The 24,280-nt window shown below is 49.0% G+C and overlaps 2 protein-coding genes across 2 annotated transcripts in view; one reads left to right on the top strand and one right to left on the bottom strand.

The window, feature by feature from the left end:
* CLIC6 (chloride intracellular channel 6) overlaps positions 1–16,594 on the bottom strand; it is a 21,846-nt gene extending 5,252 nt beyond the window's left edge. Inside the window, exons 1-2 of the mRNA XM_066340557.1 lie at positions 15,275–16,594; positions 14,168–14,869 (exon numbers count right to left, since the gene is read on the bottom strand). Coding sequence (XP_066196654.1) covers positions 14,168–14,869; positions 15,275–16,594 — 2,022 coding nt within the window. The remainder of the gene's footprint in view (positions 1–14,167; positions 14,870–15,274) is intronic.
* The window catches only part of RRM1 (ribonucleotide reductase catalytic subunit M1), a 516,096-nt gene that overhangs the window by 36,480 nt on the left and 455,336 nt on the right, over positions 1–24,280 (top strand). The window lies entirely within an intron of this gene.

Genomic DNA, 24,280 nt, shown 5'->3' with positions numbered 1-24,280 from the left:
GATTCAAATGAGTTAAATCAGTTTATGACCCCTGGAAAGGAAGAGAGAAATATTTACCAGCCTAAAAAGAGATATCATGTGTAAAGCACTGAAGGGAACAAGCAGAATAGATCAATTAATTAAGAATTTCAACCTAAAGGGCTGTGAGAGCCCTGGAGAAGGTTGCTCTCGGGTGATTTATACTGCAATTTGTTAAGAGGCTTTGTTAAAATGAGGCAAAGTCTTGCAGAGGTGGTACTGAGTGAGACTTCGTGCAACACTGCAAGAGATCAAGGGTCTCTTTTTTTTAAGCCCTTCACATGATTCTCCTAAAGCACAGCTTTAAAATTTAGATTAAATGTCAGGGGTAGAAATATAAAAACCCAAGTGTCTCACAGTTAATAGGGTAATTCATTAAAGTTTGCAGCCCTTGTAACCCAACCAGACACACGAATACAACCAGTTCTGTTTGTCCTTTTCCCCCTCACTCAATGCTGTCAAACAAATCTCAAATACAGCTATAAACTCCTCCATAAACCAACACACACTGCACGGTGCTCACCTTCACAAAGAGCTCGATGGCTGGAAATAAGCGCCTGGCCTGGGGCAGGCAGGAGCTCGAGGGATGCATGGCAAGGACTGGATAAATCGTCTGCTTCTCCCTATGAACCTGAGGAATCCCCCTGTGCTCTCTGCTCCACAGCCCCTGGGAAAACCAGGAGTGCCTCCAGCACTGCCAGGGGATGAGAACACTCAAAAACGCTGGAACAGCTGGAGTGCTGACAGAAAAGCTTTGTTTCTGCCAGGAAAGCCTTGTTTCGTAGGTGGCAAAGCTGAGAGCTGCTGAAAAGCTGCCATTGTGCTTTTCCTCCTACTCAGAGCAGCCAAGAGACACAAAACTGCTGTGGATCTTGTAAAAAACGAGTCTGAAACGCTGCCAGCATGGCTTAGAGTGGAGCTAAATGCTCCATTTGGTCTCATCCTGCCTCTGATGCTGGGTGTTCCCCACCCCGAAGGAAAAAGGAGGGGAAGAGTCTCCTGGTGACCCCTGGGTGCTGGGCATGGGCACCCTCACCCTCTGCCAGGCTGTGCCCAGGGCAGGAGCAGCATTCTGGGGACACTTTTGGGGATGGGCCCTGTCTGGAGGACGAGGCAGCAGCATCTGGAGCTGAGCTGGATCTCACCAGCTCCTTCCCAGCTGGATTTCTGCAGGGGGAGGAGTTGCCACCACCTTTGCCCAGCTGTGCTGCCAGCTGTGTACCCAGCACCATCCCACACTGGTTTGGGTTGGGATGGATCTTAAAGCCCATCCAGTGCCACCCCTGCCATGGCAGGGCCACCTCCCACTGTCCCAGGCTGCTCCAAATGCCATCCAAATTTCCAGGGATGGGGAATCCACAACCTCTCTGGGCACCCTGTGCCAGGCTCTCACGGGCTGTGCTGGGCACACTGCTCCCTGTGGGTCCTCTGAGCTGGAGAGGGAAGAAAATCACAGGAACTGAGGCACTTTGGGCAGCTGAGCCAGCCAGGGCAGAGCTGAGGTGACCAAGGGTCTTGTTGAGGATGCAGGGAGATGTTTGTCCCCCTGCAGCAGCTGTGGATGAGCAGGATCCCTGCCTTGGGCATCTGGGAGAGCTTTTGGCACCACAGGGCACCAGCTCCATCCTGGGTGAGCTGGGAGATGGAGGGAGGGGATGGGGAGAGGCTTTGGCTGAGGGATGTGACCTCTGATGGGGAGAATCTGAGGGGATTTTGCTGATAGCAGCACAGGAGCTCAGACTGATGACAGAATCCCAGAATTACTGAGCTGGGAAGAACCTTTCAGGACCACCCAGGGCCACCCCAGTGCCACCAGCATGAGCCCAAACTTGTCCCCAAGGGCCACCTCCAGACTGTCCCTCTAAAGCTCACCTGAACTTCATCTCAGCCCTTTGGCTCTGGAGGAACCTGCCCTTGGGATGGGAGGGACCATCCTGGAGACTCCTCACAGCCCTCAAGGGGCTGAGGCTGGGAGCAGATGAATTGGGAGTTGTGGCCCCCTGAACATTTGGTGGATGTGCAGGTGCCTTGGGCTTGGATTCCATGGAATCCCCAAGGTGGGAAGAGCCCCTCAGGATCCCCCAGGGCCACCCCAGTGCCACCAGCATCAGCCCAAGGCCTGTCCCCAAGGGCCACCTCCAGACTGCTCCTGAACACTCCACAGACAGTGACTCCAAACCTCCCTGGGCAGCTCATCCCAAGGCCTGACCACTCTGCCAGGGAAATTTCCTTGCCCAATCTCCCCCCTGAGCCTCCCCTGGTGCCATTGGAGCCATTTCCTCTCCTCCTTTCCCTGCCCCTCCTGGCAGGGACTTGTGCAGAGCCACCAGGTCCCCTCTGAGCCTCCTTTTCTCCAGGCTCAGCCCCTTCCCAGCTCCTTCATCCCCTCCTGGTGTTTTCTAGACCCTAAATATCATTTTTCAAGACCTAACTGTGTCCTGACAGTGTGTTGTGAAAGATACCCTGGTTTAAATAAAACTAATAATAAATTTAAGATTCAATTTTAATTTTTCTTTCATTTTAAAGGTTGCTCAATGCTGCCTTTGGATCCCTGCAAGTGTCCAAGGCCAGGCTGCAGAACTGGGACAGTTGAAGGTGTCCCTGCCTGTGGTAGGGGTGGCACTGGATGATCCTTAAGGTCCCTCCCAACATAAACCCCTCTGTAATTCCATGAACAAAATATCCCATCTACTCCTGGAGGACACAAAGTGTTCCTTAAAATTTGATGGCTGTACAGTGTTTCTGCAGATTTCTACACCATTAAAACACTGAAAACCCCCACCAAATTCACTTCTGTTTCAGCAATATTAAAATGTAATAAATATATTAAAATTATATAGTGGCTATATAAAACCTTTTAAAAATCCGAAATTCTGTCTGGCAATAGTACTGCTGTTAAAAAAAACGCCATAAAAATTAAAATTACAGTTAATTTTTGTTCACTCAATGCACCCCTAATGCCCTTATCAACCTTTTATGTTATATTTGGGTGAGATCACATCCAATCCAAAGCTTTTTGTCAGGAAGGGATCATCTGGAATTTTTCTCTCAGGCTGGAGAACAAACACCCAAACACTGAATTTTACAGAATCCTTTTGATGCCACCTACTGGGCTTGAAATGTTGCTCTTGAGATGCTGAAATTGCAGTTCCAGGCTGAATTTTAAGGTACAGCAGCTGCAATTAAAAATACATTTTCAGGGAGAAAATACCAATTTTGCCCCTTATTATTCCAATGCTTTGAAACAGCCTCAAAGCTCTGCCTACCCACCAATACCCAACACTAAAATCAGATTATTTCAGCTGCTGTTGATTTTCTCAGCCAAACAGCAGGGGAAAAAAAATGGTTTAAAATGTGGCTGGTGATTTCTGCAGATAAATTGCATTTTTGGTACTTCCAGGGTTGACTCTTGCTGTGTGTGACATCCCCAAAGGGAAGTTCAATAAGAGAAGTATGAAAACAGCAGCTGGATGCTCCTTCAGGTTAAAAAAAAAAAAAAATTTCCCTTCATTTTTTTTCTCACTTAAGAGCAAAATAATCACTTTTCACTATCCCAGGTTGCTCCAAGTTTTATTTAAGTTGGCTTTGGGCACTCCCAGGGATGGGGCAGCCACAGCTTCTCTGGGAATTCCATTCCAGGGCCTCATCACCCTCACAGGGAAGAGGGAAAGCCAAATTTTCCTTTCTCCTCGGGGACACAGGGAAAGAAACCTTCAGAGCAGCATCCAGGCATTGTGAACTCAGCACTGGACAAACACAGAATGAAAAATTTGCTCCTCGCTTAAAAATCAAACAGAAAAATCTCTTGAGGGACCATTAGCAGGGCTGTGGGAATGCCAGAGGATTTTTGGAAGTGTCTTTATAAAACCCTGTGTAAATTAAAGGCTTTTTGGCCAAAGCTGGGCCCTAAAGGAGATGCCAAGGGGAAGGAGATGGAAGGAAATGAGAGCAGGGGAAGGTGATAAAAGGAATTACCTTTCCACTTAAAGGTGATCAAAGGAATTAACTTTACACCTGCAGAGCTTTAGTGAGCACAGGGCTCCTCTGAGGCGGGTGTCGGAGATCAGGGATCAGGAGAATTGGCTCAAGGTTGAGTTTATCTCAAACAAAGCATCAGCTGAGACAGGGCAGGGCTGCTCTGACCTGGAACGGGGCTTGGGGCTGACGTCCCACCTCCAGAAATGAGGAAATTCTTTGCTCCCGCACGTTTTAAATCTTGGGCAGGTTTATCCTGGCCACTGATGATCTCCTAACAACCAACAATTCCGTTTTTGAGTCTTCCCATTCTGGTTTGGGTTGCTGGAATTTGATATTCTTGCTTGCATGCAGTGTTGGCAGTGAATTTCCTGCCATTATTTTATTTTAGGTTTCATGACTCGTATATGTTCAATAAAGAAATTGTTCTTTGGATGCTCCTGGTCTCCAAGCCAGGATCAGGATTTAAAAAGTGTTGGATATTTATGGGCTATCTCCCTCAGCCCTGTTTGTATGTCCTGAGCAGTGCTCACAGCTCAAGGGGAGTGACATCCACCTGGAAATTCTAAATCTCTCAAGACAACAGAGAGGGAAGATGAGGCTGAGGCTGTAATTCCATAGAATTATGGAATTATGGAATGGTTTGGCTTGGAAAGGACCCTAAAACTCATCCAACTCATCCATTCCCACCCCTGCCATGGCAGGGACACCTCCCAATGTCCAGCCTGACCTTGGGCACTGCCAAGGATCCAGGGGCAGCCACAGCTTTTTGTGGAATTTTATTCCACAGCCTCCCCACTCTCCCAGGGAAGGATTTTCCCTCTGGATGCAGCTCCTTCTCTCCCCTGTGTGCCAAGAGCCACCTCCAGGCACAGAAAGCTGCTTTTCTTCTTTCCCTGCTTCATTTACTGCCCATGGGCTGCTGGGTAAGTAATTATTGCAGAAATTAACTTAATCACCCTGTAAGTCATTAAATGTTTTTGATGCAGAGGGAGAAATTCTCCTCCATTAAGAAGCAACTTTGTGGCACTCAACTTTTTACCTCTGGCCAGCTGCTTTATGAATAAAGAGAAACAGAAGGCCCAAACTAAGTCCTGCTACTTAGATCAAATAGCCATTTAAATTTGATTTTGATATGAAAACCTGCCCAGTAACTTCTACACCCTTCCAGTTCTGATAAAGGTTATAAATAAATGAACTCTTAAATGATAATTCTGTAAAGTGAACAAACCCCAAGGGAGTGCAGGTGAGAATTAAAATGTGAGATGTCCTGTATTGCATTTTGAGAGACTGTGGTTTACTAATAATCACCTTATTTACAGCTAAGAGATTAAAGATTAAATTTATGTGTGAAGGCACTCTTTACAAAAGAGGGAAAATAAACAAATTCTGTGATTTTACAACTTTGCTGTTGCCTTCCTGCTGGTGTCAGGAATTTCCAGCCACAGCCATGGCTCTCTACAGGTCTTTTAAAAAAAAATCCCTAAAATCCAATGAAATTACAAAGGCCAAATGCAAATTGCAGGTTTTGTTTCTCAAATGTGTCACCCTACACCAGACCTGCATTTAAAGCCACTGCAGGTGCTACAGGATTTAGCAGAGCGTGGGGCAGTGCAGGGAAAATTAAATGGAAAAATAAATGGGGAAATTAAATTGTGGACTGAAAAAACTGAAGAACTTGATCTGCAGAGTGTAAATTAACCAGCAGAATTTAAATTAATTTGGGAGTCCCTTTCTCCTACACTGGTGAATGCCATTTTGCAATTTTGATTTGCATTCTGAGCTATCCTTGGTGTGTGTCTCACTCAAACCAGCATTGCTTGGAGTCCTCAGCACAGGTTTGCTTTTTCAGCAGAGGATGATGATGATGAATTTTTGTCTTCTTTTAGGAGGAGATTCCTCCCTGGGAGGGTGGGCAGGCTCTGGAATGGAATTCCCAGAGAAGCTGTGGCTGCCCCATCCCTGGCAGTGTCCAAGGGCAGCTCAGCCCTGCTCTGATCGCTCCCTTTAATCCTTATCCAATCTTTAATTTGAATTTGCAAGATTATTTTCAAGCCCTTTGCCAGGAGTGGAAGAAAACCCCAGAGGCTTTTAACCAAACCCAGGTGAAACCAGAGCCTGGAGTTCCAGGTCAGTGCTTTGGATGTCCCAGCAGCCATTCCCAAACTTCCCCAGGCTGGGAATTCTGCAGGCCTCATGTTTGTGTCCCCAGGACCGTTCCCAGGTCACGAGGAGCAGCGGCCCCAATGCTATTAACCATTTATCCTGTTACAGGAATTATGGTTAAATCCCTCCCTGCTATTCCTAAGCCCCATTTAATAACGTGGCGAGGTGCCAGCTCAACCTGGAGACAAAAAAAAATACCAACCCTCACATCCTTCGGAAATTCTTACAGGGAATTACTTCAACAAAAGGGGTTTTATATTCCTGAACGTGTTATAGGGCTGGGGAAAATGGATTAAAGAGTATTTCTGTGATACATCCTGTTTTACACTGCATTTATGCTGACCCTGTGACACAGCTGGGCTGGCTCAAGCTAAATACAAAAACTGTATCAAAATTATATATAAAAACTCTCTACATACTTCTATATAGATATAAATTTTATTTATAAATTGATACATATATCAACTTTTTATATGTGTATAAATTTATTATATAAACTATATGTAATAAATCCAGTAAAAACCCCAAATGATAAATTATATCTATAAATCAGTACATATAAATGGCTTTGTGTTCCAAATGGTACTGTACACCAAACAGGTATACAAGACATAGAAACAAAACAATATCTATAAATTACAGGTATAAAATACCTGTGATTTGTGCTGGAAACCAGTGAGTAAATAAATAAGAAATACTCAGATAAAGAAGCTCTTTTGTGCAGCCTCAGGAAGAAAATACTTTGCCAACGATATTCCTAATTGAAATCAAGAGGTAAAAGAGAAATATTAAAAGAGTGGGGGAAGGTTTTTTTCACCTCCAATAATTTGTGATCTTTTGGTCCACGTAGAAAGGATGAAATAAACCCTGTCAGTGGGAAAGTGCCCTCCAAGGACACTTAAAAATGGAATAAAAGGAGCTGCCATTCCCAGTGTAAATTCCAATTCCAGTCTATTCTCCATGCTGCTCCTCCCAGCACCTGACATCTTTGGGAAACGAGGAGAAACACAGCATTGCTAATTAAAATAGGGGGGTTTTAATAAATATAATACACTGCAGGAATTGAGATTTCAAACCCACTGGCTCTAAGGCTGATCTTCCTCGACCCCAGGACTGTGGGAATCCCCTTGGAGCTCCTGCCAGAGGGACCTGATGCCTCTGCTGAGGGCTTTTTTTTTGTCACAGGCTCCATAATGAACTCTTTTGGATATATTTGGCCCCTGTTTTGAGTTTTATCTGCCCCATTATGAAAAATCTATTTTTTATTTTTTTTTGTATTTACAAAACGCTCCTTTTCTCTCAAAGCTTTTAAAAATCATTTCCGAAGCAGCCACCAGGGAAATGTCAATGATTCACCAAGACACAAATGGGAATTCTTCTGAAATCTGAGTCAATGTTTAACTTGGTTGTGGCTGCCCCATTGGAATAACTCAGGGAAGGCTTTGCTTTCACTGCTCCTGTTCTGCTCTTTGACTTTGGGCTCGGACAACTCCACCTCTGAATATTGGCAATATTCTTCCATCTGCTTAAATTTCAGCACATGGAGAGAAATGAAACAAAAAGGGAGATTCCACCTTTGTCCTTGTGCCTCTAACAGCAGTGCCAGGCTGTCAAAGCTCTTTTCTTGGAGAAACTCTGTATTTTTAGGCAGGAATTAAAATCTTTCATTAATGAGCTGAGACAGTGCTGTCGTTGAGAGCAATGGAGTCACTTGAGCTGAGTTTTTATCAGGAAATAATCAGATATTGCAAATGGAAATGCAGACAAGGGCCTTATCACGGGGGGACATTTTACCATCTCAGCAAGGAGACTTGGGGTCACCTTCCCAGGGCATTCACTTAGGCAGAGGGACAAGCAATTAATTTTTAAAGAATCAGGGAATATCCTGAGCTGGAAGGGACCCCCAGGGATCATTGATCCAGCTCCTATCCCTGCCCAGACCCCCCAAAAATCCCCCCTGAGCATCCCTGGAGCTCTGACAGCCTCGTGCCCATTCCCTGGGCAGTGCCCCAAAACCCTCAGGGGGTGAAAAAGAAGCTGTAGGACCTTTCCAGGGAAAACACAGGGAATATACTCAGTGATGGCACTTCCCTGTTCCATAAACTCTTAATTTTTCCTTTCTCTGCCTGATTCCCTTTCCCAGCTCTGTAGAGGAGGAGGAGGTCTCTCTCTCTGGTTAAAAACTACAAAACTGCAATTTCCAGATGGCATCACCAGGAATGAGCATCCTGAAAAATCCTGAGCATACTGAGAACTTCCATTATCACCTCTGCCTCACAGAATTTAAACTCACAAGGAGTCATAAATATGGATTTGGTCAGTCCACACAACGCTGGAAGGAAAGCTTTACACTGGCAGGTGGAATTTCCATAAAAATCACACTGATGGAATCAGAGAATGGTTTGGGTTGGGAAGACCTTAAAGATCATCTAGTTCCAACCCCCTGCTGTGGGCAGGGACACCTTCTTGGACAATTTTTTTATTTAAAGAAGGCCCTTACCAAAGTTTCCCCTGATGTTTTTAATAATTTGATTTTAGTACAGTTCTATTTCCCAAGTAATTGCTCAAATCCCTTTCCAGAAAAATCACTCCCTGCACTCTGATGTTTTGTATTTGTGGATGCCATGAGTTCTCTAGACTGGTCTGTTATTCCTCTACAGAAAACATCAGTCAAGCCTCAAATTCAACAGTGAGAACCCCTGAGAGAGCTGCAGGATAATCCCCTCATCCCCAAATGATCACATTTGAAGAGCTCTTCAAGCTCACCCAGTTCCACCATCACCATCTCTCAGCCGTGTTCCATCTCCAGAGGAACAATTCCAGGGCAGCTCCTGAGGAAGGCTGAGGCTTTCCAACAGGATGGAGGGACTGAAATTTAATTTCAAACCACCTCAGGGGACTAAAGGCAGAGAGAGCCAAGGAAAACTTCCACCCCTGGCCCTGATCACAGGTGAGAGTGAGTTTTACAAAGCCAAAATTGAGGAGCAGAGGCCCCATGGGTGGAATTTGGGCAGCTGGCTGATCTCATCAGGAGACTCTGCTGGTTCCAGCCAGCACCAAATCCAAGCTGTGCCCTGGGCCTGGATCAGGAAAGGGTTCCCTGTTTAATGAAGGGCTTACACAGCACGTGACTTTAAGCTTGTGCTTAAAGCAAAACACATGGTGTGGGGCTTTACTGCAGCAGTCAGCTGGGAGGAAATAAAAATAGGAGTAGGGCCAGGAAGTTTGGAGACCTTGACTTCTTTCTTTCTTCTTTTTCTTCAGGTTTTTTTTTTTTTTCCCCTAAAACCAACCTCCAAACCACAGACATCAGCCTTGGGAATAAACAGGGGCCAGTACAGTCCTGAGGGAGATTTAGCATTTCCACAGCACGGGCAAAAGGTGATTCCAGGAAATATTTACACAAAGAGGTTGTGGTTCCCTCATCCCTGGAAGTGTCCAGGGCCAGGTTAGACAGGGATTGGAACAACCTGGGATAGGAGAAGGTGTCCCTGGCCATGGCAGGGTGGAATGGGATGGGCTTTAAGGGTCTCTTCAACCCAAACCAGTCAGTGATTCTGAGGAAATCACACAAAAATAACTTGGATACAACTTCGTATTTCTGATACCACGGATTTCTGTCTCTTGGTTTATGTCAATCTGGAAAAGGATGTTGGTCTGAAGGTTGTCTAAATCCCAGGATCACCAAGGTGGGAAGAGCCCCTCAGGATCCCCCAGGGCCACCCCAGTGCCACCAGCATCAGCCCAAGGCCTGTCCCCAAGGGCCACCTCCAGACTGCTCCTGAGCACTCCACAGACAGTGACTCCAAACCTCCCTGGGCAGCTCATCCCAAGGCCTGACCACTCTGCCAGGGAAATTTCCTTGCCCAATCTCCCCCCTGAGCCTCCCCTGGTGCCATTGGAGCCATTTCCTCTCCTCCTTTCCCTGCCCCTCCTGGCAGGGACTTGTGCAGAGCCACCAGCTCCCCCCTGAGCCTCCTTTGCTCCAGCCTCAGCCCTGTCCCAGCTCCCTCAGCCATTCTTGGAATCACAGAAAGGTTTGGGTTGGAAGGGACCTCAGTGTCCATCTCATTCCAACTCTCAGAGAAGCTGCTGCTCACGGTGCCCCCAGCACACCCAACACCCTGGAGAGTTATGAACGGAATTTGTAATGCCAGTTCCTCTTAAGCTGCATTAGGGAACCTGGAATTGCCACACTCCAGCTAAAAAAAAAAAAAAAAAAAAAAAAAATTTAAAGGAAGCTGGGAGAGGGCAAATACCCATGGGAAAGGAGCCAGCTTCCTGCTTTGGCTTTGGAGAAACACTGCTTTGGTGCTTTTTGTACAGCCAAGGAACCCCAATCATCACTGGCACACAGCCCCTGAATCCCTGAGGCTGGAAAAGCCCTCCCAGCCCAGGCAGTCCCAGCTGTGCCCGGTGCCCACCTTGTCACCCTGCCCAGAGCACTGAGGGCCACCTCCAGGTGTCCCTTGGGCCCCTCCAGGGATGGGCACGCTCCAGCCCTCCCTGGGCAGCTCTTGCCAAGGCCTGACCACCCTTTCCATGAGGAAATTGCTCCTGGTGTCCAGCCCCAGCCTCCCCTGGCACAGCTTGAGGCCGTTTCCCCGTGTCCTGTCTCTGTCCCCTGGGAGCAGAGCCTGACCCACCGCCCCGGCTGCACCCTCCTGTCAGGGGCTCCAGAAGGATTGTTCCTTGCTTAGCCCCTCTCCTCCTCCTCTCTGCTTTCCAAAACCAGATAAGAACGAGGGAAGGACGACAAATCCCACAGGAGTGTTTGGGACTGGATGTTCACCCATTTCTTCTGTCCACAGGGACCACCAAGTGTCTCCCTCGCCCAATATCCAACAGCGGGGAGTCCCATGGGCTGTGATCCTCTGTGTGGGAGCAGCAGGAGGGAATTTGGAGCCCTTCTGCAGCCCTGAGAGGGGGGAAGGCAGGGATTCTCCTTCCTTGCCTCATTTTCCACACCAAAGGAGACTCTGGCAATGGGAAAAGGAATTGTTCAAGGTGGAGTTGCCCTGCGGGGCTCCTGCTCGATGCCCACCTCGCCCCCAGCCCAAAGTTTTCGTAACTCCTCAATTAGAAAGGCAGAAAAGGCTTACTGACAATGCAAATGAAAATACCCAAAGGAATGGTGGAGGGAAGCAGCTTTAAAAAAAAAAAAAAAGGTCAGGATTTTAAATGACAGGATTTTTGAAGATTGAACTTTGATCCATGTGGCACCCGAGACAAGGTCCTGCAGAAGCTCCAAGGAGTGGAGCTCAGGAGGGATAAAATCAAGGAGTGAGGAGAAGGGAGCAAAACCCAGTGTGTGGAGCTGGTGGAATTCTGCACACAAAAATCTTTATTTTCACTGTTTGAGATCACTGAAATCCCGAGCTCCTGTGCTGAACCTGCACTAAAAAAGGCCCACAAACAGCTGCCCACCTGGATTTGTGCAGAGCCCAGCAGTTATTTGCTGTACCACCCACACTCACCTCCCCCTGTTACACCCTGACTGAGGAGGACAAACCAAGATTTCCAGCACCAGCAGCTCCTCAGGGAGGACAACCCCAGTGTTTGCACCAAGCACCAGGTGCAGCACAGACTCCTCTGGATGGACATCCAGGTATTCCAGGCAGCTGAGCTGCTGCTGCCCACGGATTTCTTACCTGCAGCACTCAAAATTCAGTCGCTGTTTTATAATCTAAGTTCTATTTAAGGCCCAGATTCATCACATCAGAGAAAAGAATTTTTTTTTTTTGGTAGGAAACTCCCATTCCCTTTTAAGCTGGGTCCACTGGCTCTGGAGTGTTCCCATTTCTGTTCTCCCAGCAAAGCTTTTCCTTTCTCAATTTTTTAGCCCTTGCTTTAACTCTGCACAGCTCTGTGAAAAGTCACTCAAGGGTATTCTGCTGCAGACAAGTAACCTCTGTCTCTGGTGGGAATGAAATCATCTTCTGAATGGAGATAAATGAGTTAGAGACCAAGGATCTCACCAAACTGGATAAATCCCCCTGCTTTTCCTTGGGTAAAATCTATCACTTCGTGCTCATGGTCAGCTTTGACTAAAATCCATTTAACCCTGAAAGTGAGGAAGGAATGTTTTGGGAGATGAGCAAGGCCTTGTGCTCCAACTGCGTTGTTTGGCCAATTGTTTGTGGTACAGAGAAATCTTTAGGAATCTTTGGAATTCTGAAATCTGCAGTTGTGATTCTGTCGAGTTTTCCATCTATAAACAATTAGACAACAATTTCAATTTAGAAATAAGCTCTTGTGTCTTAGCTGAGCAATTTTAAGCAATCTTTCTGTTGCTAAAAATCAATGGAGTGAATTTTAGTGAGGGTTCAAGGCTATTCAAATGGTAAAAAAATAAAAAAAAAAAGACATTCTGACATTTAGAGAAGTTTCCTGATTAATAAAGGGCTTTTGCTAAAGAGGGGGGGAAAAGCCCTTGAAAAGCAGAGAGCACAAAGGCACCAGGGACACTGAATTCCCAAGGAAAGGATATCTGGATGACCTTTGGGAACACCAATTTGCCTTACCTGGAAGAATGGGCATTGTTATCTAAAGAAAATAAATTCTATTGTTCCTTGAGCAAATGGAAATCAGGGAGCACCCAGTGAAAGCCTCAAGGGAATTCTGGTGTTTTGTTCTTCCAGGGGGTTCTGATGCTCCTTAGAACATTATCCCTGACACAGCACCAAGTATTTTAATGTTGGCCTGACCTAGGAGAATATTCCCTAACAGGGGAACTGCCAGGATTATTCCAGCACTATTCCTGTCTTGTTTCCTTGAGCATTTTATCCCCTTTTGGGATTTATTTTTATACTTCTCTGGATTTGTGTTGTGCTATCAAACCATGGCATGGTTTGGGAGATACTGAGCTCTCCAGTTGGCTTTTTTTTCTTTTTTTTTTCCTAGAGAAACTCATTCTAACTAAAAACTAATCCAATCCCAACTACAAAAATCCAGCACCAGGTGAGGTAAAATACTCGAGCTTTGTAATACAGAAATAATTAGAAAAGCAGCTGGATTGTTTTCTAGGCATTCTCCAATTACCAATATTAAACCCATCACAAAAAACGCTCCTCTCTTCTCCTTCTGCCTTTATTAATTCACAAATATTTCCAAAGCCCAGGTTTAATCCTAATATTTGACAACCACAGAGTCACAACAAATGCTCTTATCCTCGAGGCTGCTCTCTCATTTTGGCCAAGTTTTCCTCCCATAAAGTGGAGGGCACCAAGATTGTAATTTTAATTTTAATTTTAATTTTAATATGAATTCCGGCTGGCAGAAGCAGCCTCAGCCAGCTCAGGAGGTACAGGATGGGATGGTTTGGAAAGGAGAAGGTCCCAAATGCCTTCTGCTTCCCCAGCTTTATTTCCTTAGCTTTATGTTTTTCCCACCCTGCTCCACATTTTAGTCCAGAGGGGCCGGAGCAGAGGGAAGAAATCACCTCCAGATGCTTTCCACACACCGAAAATCCCCATCTGATAAAGACTCGGTGGATGGCTGCTGTTCCCATCCAAACCCCAGGGATTTTGCTGCGATTCCAGGCACAGGATAGGAAGCTCTAAAGCTCTACTCAATAAAATACCAGAAATTAGTTTTAGTTGCCCTCCCCCTTATCTTTTTCCCCATTTCCCTGTAACCCAAATCTTCCCTTCAAACCAACACGAACTGCACGAGTACAAGGGATGCTCTTTACTGACTGTGAGTTCAGCCTTGCCGAAATTTGGGACGAGTCTCTGAACATCACCCATAATTCGTGTTAGACAACCCCAGCATCACATTTTGAACCATTTCCCACCTTCTTCCCTCTCAGACCCCTCTCGCTGCATTTTGGAGCTCTGAAAACCCACGGTGAACTCCTTATGCCATCCTTAAGGGATGGGGAGTCAGAGGCCAGTTAATTTCGGGCGTTAATAACCAAATCACCTCCGCCAGGCTCTGCCACATTTGACATGCTCCTCACCACAGGGATCCTGGAAGAGGAGATTCCCCGGCAGCCCCTCACTCTTACCTTGACGAAGAGGGAGATGTCGTGTTCCTGCTTCTCATCTTCATCCTCCTCCTCCTCCAGGGTGCCCGGTGAGCCCGTCCCGTCCTCCTGGTGCTGCTCCCGGTGTCGCTCCCCGTTCAGGCTCCGATCCGCAGCATCCCAGCCGCTCTCGGGCCCCGGGGCTCCTGGGCTCCGATCCGCCTCCTGCTGCCCACCGGGGCCGTCCGGGGAGCGGGCACCGCCGGCGGGGAGCGCTCGGGCGGGCAAAGCCACCTCCGCTGCCCCGCTACTCCTCCGGGCAGCCTCTGCTGAGCCCTCTGCAGGGACTGTCCCTGCCGGGGCTGGCTCCTGCAGCTCATCCCTGGGGACTGTCACTGCTGGAACTGTCACCTGTACCGCATCCTCGGGGACTGTCACTGCTGGAACTGTCACCTGCACTTCATCCTTAGGGATTGTCCCTGCCGGGGCTGGCTCCTGCAGCTCCTCCTTGGGGACTGTCACTGCCGGGGCTGGCTCCTGCAGCTCCTCCTTGGGGACTGTCACTGCCAGAGCTGCCTCCTGCAGCTCATCCTTGGGGACTGTCACTGCTGGGGCTGCCTCCTGCACCGCATCCTCGGGGATTGTCACTGCCCGGGCTGCGTCCTGCAGCTCATCCTTGGGGATTGTCCCTGCCGGGGCTGGCTCCTGCACTTCATCCTTAGGGATTGTCCCTGCCGGGGCTGCCTCCTGCAGCTCATCCTTGGGGACTGTCACTGCTGGAACTGCCTCCTGCACCGCATCCTCAGGGATTGTCAAATCACCTGGAGCTGCCTCTTGCATCGCATCCTTGGGGACTGTCCCCAAAGCCTCCTCAGAGACTGTCCCTGCTGGGGCTTTCTCCTGCACCTCATCCTCGGGAACTGTCCCTGCTGGAGCTGCCTCCTGCACCTCATCCTTGGGGACTGTCACATCAGCCGGGGCTGGCTCCTGCACCTCATCCTTGGGGATTGTCCCCAACGCCACCTCAGAGATTGTCCCTGCCTGAGCTGCCTCCTGCCCTTCATCCTTAGGGACTGTCCCCAGCGGGGCCGCCCCCTCCTCGGGAACTGTCCCAGCCTGAGCTGCTTCCTGCGGCTCATCCTTAGGGACTGTCCCCAGCGCCTCCTCGGGGACTGTCCCAGCAACCGGGGCTGTCTCCTGCACCTCATCCTCTGGAGCTGGCACTCCAGCCGGGGCTGCCTCCTGCACGGCATCCTCGGGGACTGTCCCCAGTACCTCCTGGGGGACTGTCCCCGACGGGACTGCCCCCTGCACCTCATCCTTGGGGACTGTCCCTGCTGGAGCTGCCTCCTGCACCTCGTCCTTGGGGATTGTCACATCAGCCGGGGCTGGCTCCTGCACCTCATCCTTGGGGATTGTCCCCAACGCCTCCTCAGGGACTGTCCCTACCGGGGCTGCCTCCTGCCCCTCATCCTTAGGGACTGTCACCTCAGCCGGGGCTGCCTCCTGCACCGCATCTTCGGCGACTGTCCCCGCCGGGGCTTCCTCCCGCACTTCATCCTCGGGGACTGTCCCTGCCGGAGCTGTCCCTGCAGCCTCCTGCGGCTCTGTCCCTGCCGGGGCTGCCTCCTGCAGCGCATCTTCGGGGACTGTCCCCGCCGGGGCTTCCTCTCTCAGGGTTTGCTCGGGCTCTGTCCCGCACGGCGCTGTCGCGACAGCTTCCTCGGGCTCTGTGCCCTCTGGGGCCGCCTGTCCCAGCGCCTCTCCGGGCTCTGTCGTCGATGGCACTGTCCCCTCTGCTTCCCCGGGCTCTGTCCTCGATGGTGCTGTCGCATCAGCTTCCCCGGGCTCTGTCCCCACCGGGATTGTCGCATCAGCTTCCCCGGGCTCTGTCCTAGATGGCACTGTCCCCTCTGCTTCCCCGGGCTCTGTCCCCACCGGGATTGTCGCATCAGCTTCCCCGGGCTCTGTCCTCGATGGCACTGTCGCCTCTTCTTCCCCGGGCGCTGTCCCCACCGGGGTTGTCGCCGCAGCCTCCTGAGGCTCTCTCTCCGTCGGGGCTTCCTCTGTCACCGCCTCTCTCACCTGGGGCTCTGTCCCCGCCGGGGCCACCACCACGTCCCCGGGCTCTGTCCCCGGGGCTGCCTCTCCCTGCGCCGTCGCCGTCGGAACCGCGGCCGTGTCCTCGGGCTCCATCGCCCCCGGGGCCGCCCCTTCGTGCTCCGTCCCCGCCGGTGTCGCCGCCTGTCCCTCGGGCTCTGTCCTGGCGGGCGCCGAGCCCTCGGGCCCGTCCATCTTCACCCCGTCGCGCCCGGGGCCGTCCCCGCCGGGGTCCCGCCGCTCCGCGCTCCGTGTCCCCGGCCTCTCGGGGCAGCCGCTGTCCCCGGGCCGAGCCCCCGCCGCCTCGTCCTCGCCTTCCCCCCGAGGAGCATCCCCGAGCTCCGGGGGCCGGCCCGGGCTCTCCGCCATGCCGGGCTGCCCGGGACCGCGGCCACGCGCGGGACGAGCCGAGCTGCGGAGCGGCCGCGGAGCGCAGCCGGGCACGGCCGGGGGAACGGGGCGGTGCCTGCGGGGCCCGGGGCGGCGGGGCCGGGCTGTGCTCCTCCTCCGGCACGGCCCCGCACCGGGACAGCCCCCGCACGGGGGAGAGCCCCGCACCGGGAACGGCCCCGCACCGGGAATGGCCCCGCACCGGGAACAGCCCCTGTCCCGCACCGGGAACGGCCCCGCACCGGGAACGGCCCCGCACCGGGAATGGCCCCGCACCGGGAATGGCCCCGCACCGGGAATGGCCCCGCACCGGGAACGGCCCCGCACCGGGGACAGCCCCGCACCGGGCACGGCCCCGCACCGGGAACGGCCCCGCACCGGGAACAGCCCCTGTCCCGCACCGGGAATGGCCCCGCACCGGGAACGGCCCCGCACCGGGAATGGCCCCGCACCGGGAATGGCCCCGCACCGGGAATGGCCCCGCACCGGGGACAGCCCCGCACCGGGGAGAGCCCCGCACCGGGCACGGCCCCGCACCGGGAACGGCCCCGCACCGGGAACAGCCCCTGTCCCGCACCGGGAACAGCCCTGTCCCGTCCCTCCGCTCCTGCCCGGGCAGACCCTGTCCCGCCACGCTGTGGAGCGGGACCACGACTCCGTCCCAGCCATCCCCGCCCCGCAGGGATGCCCTAAATCTCCTGTTTTGTGTGTGTGTGTGTGTCCCGCAGCCGGCCCGGGCTCCCTCGCACCCCCAAAGCCCGTTTGTGCCCCGCTTTGCCCCTCGGCTGCTGCTCCAGCCCCTTTGGGGTGTCCTTGGCACTGCTGTCCCCAGCCTGGCACACGCCTGGCTGAGGCTGTGCCATTTTGCAAATCAGGTGCAATTTTTTTTTTTTTATTTGCGCCCAACTTGTATTGATTGTTGATTGAATTTTGGTTGTACTTTGTGCGGGGATAAAGTAGTCAGTCGCCATGTTGCTCCTTGAATTCCTGATGTCTCTTGGGATGGAGTCCTTGCTGTGTTTCTGTTCCCTAGGTTTCTTTGAGGTTTTAATACCTTTCTGATCCCTAGGTTTGTTTTTTTTTTTTATCCAGAATTAGCTCCAGTGTTGTCCCTAACACACAGCTTTCACACCAGGTGCACGAATTAGGATTGTTATTTTGTTGGGCTCAGTGATCACGATTTATGGGAAGTTTATAAAGAGTTTGTGCCAGGTATTTTTAGTTTATGGTTCCTTCGTCCTGCCATGCGTCCTTGTTCCAGCTGCAAGTTTTGAGGATTTATGAATAATCGCACCCAGTTTGTTAGAGGAGGAATAGGGGATGAAGCTTTTCAGTCTTTCCTGTCCCTCTTATCTTTCAAAGCGGTTACATCACTTTTGGGGAATGTTCAGTGTCCCCTGAACAGTCAAGACACCACCTTCCTGGTATTCCAGCTGGTGAGCTTCCTCTGGATTGTTTGGAGCTTGTCTAGAGCGGGCTCTGAGGTTTCCAGAGAACACACCCTCCGAACATCCACACCGCTGCTGCTGGGACTGGCACAGCCCCGATGGTCTCGTTTGTCAAAAACACAGATGAATGGTGTTCGGGCTGCTCCAAAGGTTGTTGTAAAGTGAAATGTGTCCTTGTCAGCTCGAGAAAGCTGTAAAAGGGAACAACACAACGCTCCCTGTAAAGAAATAAACACCTGGATTTGCACGCTTTTAAGTGGTTTTCATTCATGTGCCAGGATCCTCGGCGAGTTTGCGTTTAAATGGGATGAGAAACGCCGTGTCCTGGGCAGAGCCGGCAGCTGCTGCGAAAGAAGGAATAATTTTCCCTTCGGGTAGGGAAAATAATCCTGATTTTCTACGTGCAGACAGAACAGTGGAGGCAGAGTTGGCTGACAGGAGTGAGGTATCCCAATAAAAAAAAAAAAAAAAAAAAAAAAAAAAAAAAAAAAATAAAAAAAAAAAAAAAAAAACAACACCACAAAAAACAAAAAACAAAAAAACCCCCCAGAAAAACCCCACCAACAGTTAAACAGTTTTATATTTGGGTATATAAACCCACTTTTTATATTTGAGAGGGGAGAGAGCTGGAGTTTGGAACAGGTGTGAAAGGGGAAGATGCAACAGGAGCGGGGAAATCCTTCAGAATAAATCCTTGGAGCAGGTCAAACAGGATAAAAAACGAGCAGCCAAAGGAATGAACAATCCTGCAGCTCCTGGGTGCTCGCCTGGAGGTGCACTGCAAGTGAGACAAAGGAAGGGAGGTAGCTGAGCTCAGAGGGAACGTTCCTGGAAGATTCAGGAGCAGAGACCTGTGAAGATTCAGGAGCAGAGACTCAGCACCTGGCAATGGAGGGTTTGCAGGTGGAACCATCCTGAGGCAAGGATTTCCTCTGTCTCTTATGGGGTTGTTATCAATGACACAACTCGGTGACCTCTGGAGTGAAAATACTGGTTTATTCATCCTCACCTTTGATGAAAGGTTCTTGGCCTGAAGGTTGGACATGTCAGAGAATTCCAGAAGGGTTTGGATCAGAGGGGACTTGAAAGATCATTTCCTGCCATGGCAGGGACACCTCCCACTGTCCTTCCAGTCTGCTCCAAGTGTCCAACCTGGCCTTGGGCACTGCCAGGGATCCAGGGGCACCACAGCAAATCTGGGAATTCCATCCCAGTCTATCCCCACCCTGCCAGGGAACAATTCCTGCCCCACATCCCATCCAGCCCTGCCTGGGACAGTTCCTGCTTTCTTTTTCTCGGCCAAGGTCAGGATGAATAACATGGGAAATGTAGATTTCAAATTTGGACTCGGTGGTTTATTATTTCTTACCTATTGACAGACTCACCAGCCGTGAGCTCTAACTAGTAAGTTAGAGAGCAGAGGTAAAATGGAGGCTTCTAACTCCTTCCAAGGTGATTTAAATGTTAATCATCCAATAACGAGGTGACACCTCTATTATTTATACTTTTCATTCAATACAGAATTCATTCAATTACAGAAAACCACCGAAACTCATGAAGAAGAAGGTGAAGAAGGACTCAGACAGTGCCCAAAATCCTCCATCTTGGCTCACACACATTACTATGCACTAAAATCTTAAATCTAAGTTTTTCACCCTGTGATGAGGTCACACACCATTCCAACTCCACACCCACAATCCCAGTGCTGTCACCCAATTTTGGGAGCCTTTTCCACGGCCTCAGGTCAAATCTGGTGCTTGCTTGGGGGTCAGTGCCTGTGAGCACAGAAAGGCTGGAATTCTCAGTGCCCAGGGCTCCAAGACGTGCCTCTGGCACTGGGAAGCCATTCCCTGTGTCCTGTCCCTGCAGCCCTTGGGAACTGTCTCTCTCCAGGTTTCCTGGGGCTCCTTCAGGCCCTGCAAGGCCACCCTGAGCTCAGCCCAAAGCTTCTCCTGTCCAGGCTGAACAATCCCAGCTGTGGCAGCCTTTCCTCCCAGCAGAGCTGCTCCAGCCCTCTGCTCATCCTGGGGCCTCCTCTGGGCTCTCTGCAGCAGCTCCACGTCCTCCCTGGGCTGGGAATTCCAGGTGTGACACAAATCCCATCCTACAATGCTCTCAGCCAGGAGCCAGAGCCCATCCCAAAGCTCTGCCTGATGTCTCCATGGGCAGGGCACTGCTGCAAGGACACAGCTCAGGATTTTGCAGTGGGAATGAAGAGCAAAGGAACATTCAGAACAGGGGAGAGGTGGGAATTTTGTGGAGCTGGGTGCAGGTGAGGACACATTTGTGTGTTGATGGACACGGCCCCAGAAACAGGGGGGATTGCTGGGCTGGCTGTGCAGGGCCACGAGCTGCACTGTGATCCTTGTGGGTCTCTTCCAACTGGGATATTCCACCATTCCATGAATCCTGTGTTTGGCTGCACCCTTGAGTCCGCAGGAGCTCAGCTTTGCTCTGAGGGGCTGGGACAGGAGGGGCCCTCTGGAGCTCCCTGCAGCTTAAACACCTTCGATGCTTCAATATTTTGGGCTCTTACACGCCTCCTTTGGGCGATTAAATACTGAGGGTCCTTATACACTTCCTTTGGGTGAATCAATAGTTTGGGTTCTTGCACAGCTCCTTTGACTGCTTCAGTATTTTGGTCTCTTACACAGCTCCTTTGGATGATTAAATATTTTGGATCCTTACACACTTCCTTTGGCTGCTTCAATATTTTGGGTTCTTACACATCTCCTTTGGGTGATTAAATATTTGATGTTCTTACACACCTCCTTCGGCTGGTTCAGTATTTTGGGTTCTTACACAGCTCCTTTGGGTGAATCAATATTTTGGGCTCTTGCACAGCTCCTTTGGGTGATTAAATATTTGAGGTTCTTACACACTTCCTTTGGCTGCTTCAGTATTTTTGGCTCTTACACAGCTCCTTTGGGTGATTAAATATTTTGGATCCTTACACACTTCCTTTGGCTGCTTCAATATTTTGGTTTCTTACACACCTCCTTTGGCTGCTTCAATATTTTGGGTCCTTACACACTTCCTTTGGCTGATTCAGTGTTTTGGGTTCTTGCACAGCTCCTCTGGTGTCGTGTTTCGCTCAGGTTTCCAGTCGGAGCCGGGATTTGCATCCTGCCGATGTGAGTGACCCCAGGAGAGCCGCCTGCCTGTGCCCTGCTCCCTGCAGAGTTTATCCATTAACACCAGCGCCCGTTCTCCTTTATTTACCTGTTCCCTGCTTTCAGTTCTCCCAAGGTGAGGATTTCAAGGCCAACAAAAACCGGAGATAACGAGTTAACAAAAGCCAACAAAAATCCTTTCAGTGCTAACCAGTGCCTGCTCGTGAACATCACCGCGGGGTTTAAGGCGAACAAAAGATTAGCTCTTTAAATATTCCCGGGAGCTTTACAAAGGCAGAGCGGAGGACTAACAGCTCCCACAAACACACGGCCTTAATTCCCTTTGTAGGACACCAGTTTCCAGCGGAGCGCTTGATACGATCACAACAGGAATAATTTGTGTTTAACAATTAATCTCTCGCTCTCCACAACCCCCTGTTCCATCATCCCATCTGTTTCTGAAACAGCCCCTGGTTAATGCATTTGATTTTCGCAGTTCGGCCTCGGCAAGGATTAGCGCACACCTTCTTTGTTAAAGGATGAGTGCAGGTATTAATGAATTAATGAATGAATGCTCACAGATGTCAGACTTGAGCCACAAGCGAAGATCCCCTCGCAGTCTGGCGGGAACAACTTTTATCCCTGGGGGTTATTAATTAGGCTGGACTCGCTCGGATTATTGTAACTCCTTTTCCTTCCCGACTGCAGATCACAGTTGTAATTATTATTTGCAGCCAGAGGTTTAAAAAAAAATAATAAAAAAAAAAATCATCCTTTTCCCTCCTCTAAGTGGGAATTAGAGGGAAGTTGAGGCTCCAGAAACGGGGTGGAATTTAATCGGGATGGAGGGAAGGATTTGTCAGGATAAACACAGACAGGTACAAACTGCCTGGCTGGAGACAAGAATTACTGGTCGTATAAAACTTCCACGAATCACTTGTGGTATAAAAAATTATCCCTACAAGGACATGAATACAGTATTATCACTATTTATATATTAATACTGAATATTGATACCTTCTGAGATGGAAAAAAAAGAACCCCAACCTCCTGTATTTATATATAAGCCAGTTCTGTATCCTATTTAAAATGTGATTTTAACTGTGGGAAAGACAAAGCTGGAAGTGAAAAAATGACATTGGAGGACCGGGATTTTTTTACTGCTTTCAGAATTCAGGGATGTTTGCTGTGTTCACCCCGAGCTCCTTCATTTCCCTTCGGGAATTTGGTGTGAAATTCCATCATTTTGTGGCTGGGAGGGTGTTCAGGGAGAAGGAAAAGGAGAGACGCCGGCGGGTTGTGGGGCTGCCATCTGCGCTCGGCTGATCCGGGGCAATCCCTTCCCTCCCGCTCGGGAAAAGGCGGGGATGAGCTGGTGGGGAGAGCAGAAATCCAACAAACTCCTCAAAAGTGAGACGGAACAAGAGGAGAGAAGGAGGAGATGCTCCTTCATGTCAAATCCAACCGGTGCCTCACTTCTTTCTGTTTTTTACTCAATTCCTGAATTCTCAGTATCCCACAGGGACCAGAGCAGCCAGGACTAAAATTCTGAATGAATACAAATAATTCCAGAGTGGGTTTAAAAAATCAGGAGAGAAACAGCAACAAAGCCCGCAAAAAATATTTAAAATTCATTTTAAGAATAATTAAATTATTGTGTTTATATACACATTATTATAATAATATCATCATATTGAATATTATTTATATATGTATATATTTATACACATATTCATATTTTATATATTATATTTGTATTTATATCCTTATATACAATATAATATTATGTATTTGTATATTAAACGTATATATTTATATAATACTATACTTAGACAATATTAATATATTTATATTCATATCCTTATATGCAATATAATATTATGTATTTATATATTAAACGTATATATTTATAAAATACTATACTTATTATACTTACTTATATTACAATTATACCATATTATAACTATATTATATATTAAATTTTATATATTATTATATTTAGATATTACATGTTTATAATGAAATAATTTCTGTGATTTCAGCTGTATTTAAGTACTTTAAACCTGCTCTTTGCCCGTAAGGATCTTTGATTTTATTTTGGCTAAGCAGCACAATCCTAATGAAGCAGTAGAATAACGAAGCAGCCAAGGTAACAAACAGACATTATATATTGTTTTTTAGTCTAAATCAATCAAATCATGATTTGGAATTAACTGGGAAGCAGCCAAATCCTGGAATGTGGCATTGGCTCCTTTTGGACAACTCCAGGCTTTTGATCCTGCTGGGGAAATCCCTGCTGAGCTCCCTCCTCTCCATCATCGCTTCCAGAGGCTTTTCCAAACATCCCGGAGTTCCCCGATTTCAAACCCCACCTTGCCCGGGCTGGTCACGGAGGTGTTTAAAGCTGGGAGCCTCTGCAGGGCTCATTAAGGAATTGTGATTTTATTATTGTCAGCATCATCTCCTCCTCCTCCTCCTCCTTCCTCTGCTCCTGGAATTCGGGAGGTGAACGTGGAAAACGAGCCCGACTTCAGCTGGATTTCACCTGCTCCAGGCAAATGAAAAGCAGCCCTTACAATAAAACTGAGCTGTTCTGCCCAGTGCTTGGGCACCTCCACACTCCAAATTAAATCAATAAACGCAGTCCTCGATGTTGTCTGGGTTATAAACGCTGCTTTATAAAATCGGATAGGGATCGAACACAAAACCTGTGTTCCTTACTCATTCATTTAAGAGAAAAGTGTCAGTAGCTAATTTCCAATTAGGTTTTTGTGTATTTTTTTCAAGACTCCTCGTGTGTTATTCCATTTTTAGGAGCTGTTTTATGTCAGTAGAGGACTCTCAGGGGGGGTTTTAATGGAATTTGTGCTGTCAAATCCAAGCCAAGTGCAGCATTTCCCTGGCTCCTGTTATCCCAAGGGATGTGCCACACTTCCCTGCTGAATTTCCCAATTCTGGCACGCTCACAGGAGGGCTAAATCCTGAAATAATTTCAATTAGATCCATCAGAGCATTTTATTGGGAGCCTGGAAATAATTCAAAGCTTTTGGAAGCTCCCAGGGATCTTCTTCACTTTAAATGAAGCATTCAAATTGTCTTGAACT

This window comes from Sylvia atricapilla, chromosome 2 (genome assembly GCF_009819655.1).
Source record: "Sylvia atricapilla isolate bSylAtr1 chromosome 2, bSylAtr1.pri, whole genome shotgun sequence".
NCBI classification, from domain to species: Eukaryota; Metazoa; Chordata; class Aves; order Passeriformes; family Sylviidae; genus Sylvia; species Sylvia atricapilla.
The sequence above is the reverse complement of the archived record's forward strand: the minus strand, read 5'-3'. Positions and strand labels throughout refer to the sequence as shown.